The sequence below is a fragment of the Psammomys obesus genome, unplaced genomic scaffold, assembly GCF_907164565.1.
Source record: "Psammomys obesus unplaced genomic scaffold, mPsaObe1.curated_primary_1811, whole genome shotgun sequence".
In the NCBI taxonomy this organism is placed as follows: domain Eukaryota; kingdom Metazoa; phylum Chordata; class Mammalia; order Rodentia; family Muridae; genus Psammomys; species Psammomys obesus.
In genome coordinates, this window is record NW_026596244.1 from 4,193,387 (window position 1) to 4,199,386 (window position 6,000).

At 35.6% G+C, this 6,000-nt stretch overlaps 1 protein-coding gene across 2 annotated transcripts in view; it reads left to right on the forward strand.

Moving 5' to 3' along the window:
* Positions 1–5,145, forward strand: part of Serpini1 (serpin family I member 1) — a 90,071-nt gene extending 84,926 nt beyond the window's left edge. For both annotated transcript variants that reach the window (XM_055596692.1, XM_055596691.1), the window contains exons 7-9: positions 840–926; positions 2,994–3,083; positions 3,301–5,145. In XM_055596692.1, the coding sequence (XP_055452667.1) occupies positions 840–926; positions 2,994–3,083; positions 3,301–3,377 (254 nt within the window). In that variant the 3' untranslated portion in view covers positions 3,378–5,145. The remainder of the gene's footprint in view (positions 1–839; positions 927–2,993; positions 3,084–3,300) is intronic.
* Positions 5,146–6,000: the final 855 nt, after the last annotated feature.

Here is a 6,000-nt window from a genome sequence, read left to right on the forward strand (position 1 = left end):
GTAGCTATCTCAGTTCAAATTCCTTTTGCTGAGAGGAGACTAGTCATATTTGATCAAAGTCTGCTACGGTGATTTCATTTTAAGACCTTGTTTTTCAATAAGGTCAGATATTGAAGTCCTGAGGGTGAGGACCTATGTATATGAATGTTGAGGGACCATAAATCTATACCAAGATGCCATTAATTTCAACATAAGTAGAAAGGCAATTCAATGTGGAAAATGTTCTTCCCTTCACTAAAAAATGTATTTTTAATATGATCTTGGGGTAAAGTATTTGCAAATGCTCAGATAAATCAGTAAACAAAACTAAAAAGCCATTTTATCTACTTTTCTTTTTTCACATTTCTACAGGCTAGAAATCAGTTTTATTCTTCCTTGTTAATGTCATCTGTATTATCATAAAAATTATTGATTAGGTTTAAGAAAATAATACTTTTATTTCTGGATGTTCACTAATTTTTATTGTGTACTTTTTATTTCAACTTAGAGAGCAATGGCTAACTTATTTTGATCATGAATTATGAAGTCATTTGAGGTCACTATTAAAACAGAATTTCTGCTCCCCTTCCCTTGGCAATAAAAGAAATAAACTGCGGAAAAGAGAAATAAACATTGGGAAAATACTGAAGGAAAGAAGGGGGTAAATTAACATGTGGTTATAAAATGAGGGCAATTCATACCATTTGAAATCATACCATTGCTTGTTCTCCCATAAATAAAATCTGCCGTTATCTTGTCTTTTCTATCAGTATCTGGTTTCTGAGAGCTCTCAAACTTCCTTACTCAAAGGTCGTATGTGTTTCTGTGTCTGGCATTAATGATCTTATTTCTTCATTCAGATAACAAAGAGCTGTTCCTCTCCAAAGCTGTTCACAAGTCCTTCATCGAGGTTAACGAAGAAGGGTCGGAAGCAGCTGCAGCCTCTGGTACATACTAAGCCATTTTCTGAACACGTCCTACTTTTTCCAAATTCATGTTTTTAAACAAACTTGGGTGGAAACCGACAAATTATCAAAGAGACCAATCTATTCCAAGTCAGAAGTCAAGCAGATCTTAAAGCAGCCAGAATGCTGTCAGTAGAATGTGAAGTGTTTCATAGCTCCATGCCTGCCTCCCAATCAGGCACCACACAGGGGCAGTTCTAAGAGAGTACTGCCCTGATATGAAGTTTGCATGAAGATTTTTAATATTCTCCTACTGTGTATTCAAACACTTCCCCCCTCCTAATTACTCTCAGAAGTTACTTCTTAATTTTGTCTGTGGAAAGTTGATTTTGAAAAAGTACATCTACAAACAAAAGTTGGTAAATATAAAAATACTTTTAAGTACTTTTAAATAAGAATAATCCTAACAAAATGTTTTTATTTGTTTTTGGGGGGTTAATTTTTTATTTGTTTTTGTTCTTTGAGACAGGGTTTCTCTGTAGCCCAGGCTGCCCTTGAACTCCCTCTGCAGACCAGGCTGGGCAGGAGCTCAGTAATCTGCCTGTCTCTACCCTGAGTGCTGTGTTTAAAGGCCTGTGTTTAAAGCTAAGAAAATAATTTTAAATGTGCATATATGTAGCCCATGGCAGTTCAGTGTCCAAGTGGTTTACATAGTAATGGGAAGAGGGACTGCCTCTGACATAATCTGATTGGCCTGCTCGTTGATCACCTCCCCCTGAGGGGAGAGCAGCCTTACCAGGCCACAGAGGATGAGAATGCAGCCACTCCTGATGAGAACTGATAGACTAAGATCAGAAAGAAGGAGAGGAGGACCTCCCTTATCAGTGGACTTGGGGAGGGGCATGCATGCAGAAGGGGGGGGAGGGTGGGACCGGCAGGGGAGGAGGGAGGAGTTTATGGGGGGATACAAAGGGAATAAAGTGTAATTAATAAAATTAAGTTTAATTTTTAAAAATGTGCATATATTCCATTTCCAGATTACAGTAGTTAATAATCCTCTATCATTTTGTGTATGATAAATACATGTTCATGTATGTACACATCTATGCATATATATACACATGGGGGGATGTATGCCAAGTGTCTTTCTCAATAATTCTTCATCTTATTTTCTTGAGAGAACTTCTGTCACTGAATCTGGAGCCCAACAAACTTTAGGGAACTTTCTCCTTCCCCAGCACTGTAATTAAAACCCACCCCATCCTACCATGCCCTTTACATGAATGAAGAGGACCATTACTCAGGTCTTCACAGTTGTGGGGCAGGAGCTTTACTGACTGAGCCTTTTTTATAGTTCCAGCCTTGATCTTTTGATGGTTGTGAGTTCCCTAGATAACCAGGAGTGATTTACCATTGCATTTCCTGCTTTCTCATACTGGTTTAGGGTTACTTCCATTGAGTGTTGAACAGATAATATCAAATTTAATAAAGTGTTGTGTTACCTGGTAATATAGTAGCTCACTGACATGTGTTATTTCTCACCTCATCAGTGACTTTCAAAGGGGGAAAACAGTCTTAGGTTATGAAAAAAAGATATAAATAATCAGATCACTAAGCATACTGTAGCAAATAAGAACTGAATATCCTGCTTCTCTTACTACTGAGTTTTCCTTTATCATTGCATCCTTGCCATTTCCTGGAACCCCATTGAACTGCAATATATGACACTTACTACAGGCAACAAAAATAACTTGAAAATGTGAACAACTGCTTTCATGTTGACAATTCTTTCTTCTTCCACTTAATGAAAATACAATTTGATTAAAATACAAATATTTGTCCTGGACTAAGGATAACATTTTTACAACAGACAGAGTAAACCGCTCTATTTTTGATGGCATAGAGGGAAGAAATTATTTGTATATATGTTGTGGTCGTTTTGTTTTCTTTAAAACATCAAGTACAAATGTTAGTGCCTGTCGTAAGACCTCTGTTTTCTGTAGACTACTGCCTTTTCACTAAATGGATAGACACAGATTGTTTTGAAAGTTTCTTGGGAGTCTCTGCTAATCCACATATATGTAATTACTCTCTCTCTCTGCATGACAGGAATGATTGCGATTAGCAGGATGGCTGTGCTGTACCCTCAGGTGATTGTTGACCACCCATTTTTCTTTCTTATCAAGAACAGAAAAACTGGTGAGTGTGTTGTTTGAATACAATATTATTTCACAAGCCACAAACAAGCTGTCTATTCCTAAATGAAATATACAATTAAGATTGTTTCCAATTTTCTTATGCTTTAAAAAAATCAAAATAATGTATATTTTTATTTTCTTCAAACATTGCTAGCAGGAAACATGGATCTCATTGTTTTTTTCACTCTCTTCTTTTGTTCACCTCTAAACCAATGCAGGTACCATCTTATTCATGGGAAGAGTCATGCACCCTGAAACAATGAACACAAGTGGACATGATTTTGAGGAACTTTAAATGATAGTGTTTGAGTAAAAAGAAAGCAGTAACAAAGCACATTATGTTTGCACTTGGTATATATTTAGGATTTTTGTTTTGCAATATTACTTAATGAAATATTTAAAATAGTCCTGGATAGTAGTAATATATGTGAACTATACGTCAGCCTGTCAAGAAATGTTAGCAGTATAAAGCCTATGGTCCTGTTGTGTCGTTGTGTCTGTTGTGCTGTTGTTCAAAATAAAAGTACACATTGAACGTGTGAACAACTTTGCTTTCATTTTAGAGGAGCTTGTAGTCTACACGCCACTCCGCTGAGATCCGACAGCTCTGCTGTTTCTTTAGGAATTACAGTGAAATGATCCTACAAGGCAAAAATGAAGAAACTGTGATTTCTGCGTTTCTTCATAATCATGCAGAACCAACCCCAAAGTCAGCAGCGTATATGTATATAATAAGCAATAATGTGAAGTGGAGGCAAGTAAGCCACAAGAATCGGAACTGTCATTTACTGTAGGGCTCCATGACAAAACCTTTAGGAAAAGAAGGTGATAGGTAAAGCCCATAGATGGTACTGAGTTGGATGTACACTGTAGCATTATACTCTTAAAATCATTAGAGTATACCTATTCTATTTGTTTTTAAAATTATGCTGTGAATCAGTATGCCTCATGACTAATAACAAGCTCAGACATATTATCCATTCTCAATGGCACCAAGAGGCCCCATGAAGGGACTACCGTGCACCATTTAAGCTGAAGTGAAGTTTTGATGTTCACACAAAGAAGAAACCACCCAGTGGCACATTCCCTAGCATATACCCAAGACATGAAGTGGTACATTGATGTACCAGCCATCCAGATGTAATTTCCTTATAGAAAATCGTTGCTCAGTGCATCATATGGAATAAATGCTTCTCAGTCTTAGTGTGGATGTTGTTACCTGGTCACTCATTACAGGTTCAGGTTCTTCTCCAAGATGTCAAAAGTAGTGAGGGGACCACAGCTTTCTATCAGCTTACAAATGATGCCACAGTGTTTGACCATGCACCTTGCTGTTTATCACTTGAGTAGCAAAGTTCTACTTTATGTAAGCATCACACGTTTCATATTTATATAAATAAATGGAAAAAACTATCATTTTCACTGACTGGGATTTCACTGAAGGAATGAGGGTGAGGGCAGGATGTATTTTGTACTAATGCCCTTGTGAAGAACTGGTGTGGCTCCAGTGTTTTTCTACAGATAAATGTGAGATTCTTCTGTATATTATAATCCTTGAAATACAGTGTTTAAAAATATGGAGACATTTATAGGCAATACCCATGAAAGAATTTATGAATATCCGAGGACACAGTATTTAACATTGAATCTTTTACAGCTTACAGTTTCAGAAGACTTGCAGTTTGTTCATAAATCGCTTTGTAGTAGAATAGTGCTCTTGTTTTCATTTATAATTTATGTAGCTGGGATGGCTGATGTTAATTCAGTGCTCACGTTATGAGCTCAGAATAGTCTTTATCACTGCATCCTTCTTGTTACTATTACATATATGGCTACACCTTTATGTTCAAGAGTAAATGGATTGCCTGGAAGGAAGAATAAACGTTGTTATGTGATTATGTGCTTCTGTAGAGTCCCAAATGCTGTTTTTATTAACAGATATGAGATAAAATTCTACTATTTGGAATATATAACTTAAAAGATTTCAATATAAGTTAGGAATTACTTAATTGAAAATGGATCTTTCCATGATGGTGGAAAGCTTAGAAACAATAAATTACTACACCCAGATTACCTTTTTAATTTAGTATTACTCTCTGTGTGTGTGTGTGTGTGTGTGTGTGTGTGTGTGTGTGTGTGTGCGCGCGCGCACACGCATCGTACAGGCCAGGCACTCATAGGCCACACGATGTATGTGGAGAATTGATTGCCTCTTTCCACCTTGGGATACCAGAAACACACTTGACTTACCAGGATTGTACAAGAAAGACTTGTATCCATGGGGCCATCTCACTGGCCCTCAGGTTTTCCTTTTGCCTTGACTTTCTTTTTAATTTCAATAGTTTTCTTTATCTTGAAAAAGTAAATATTGCATATTTCCTAGTTGTTTCATTGTATTCATAATGCATAATTACTATAAATACACATGCACATATGTGCATACATGTTTGCACACACACACAAACACACTTCATAGAAAACACTTTTTTTATTTTCCCCAAGTTTGTTTTTGTCACTGTTCAATATTATGGACAAAAAAACCCCCAAACAAACAAATTAAAACATATTTAAAGAAATCTACTGATACATTGATGTCATATACCTTGGAAATTACCCAGAAATTAATTAATTAATTAATTAATAGAAAAAAACTTTTATTCTCTGAACTTATGATTGGAAGAAAATTAACAATCATTCTGAAGTTTTTAATATTAACTGAAATTATTATTTTAGTTATTTATGTATATGCTACAGAGTGGACTGAATAATACACACTATAATCCTACATATTTGATATCACCATCACAACTGAACAAATATTAAAATTATTATATATGTGCTTATTTAAATACTCTTTTTTTGCTTATTTAAATAATTTTTTTTTGCTTATTTAAATGCTCTTATAAAACATTAATTTT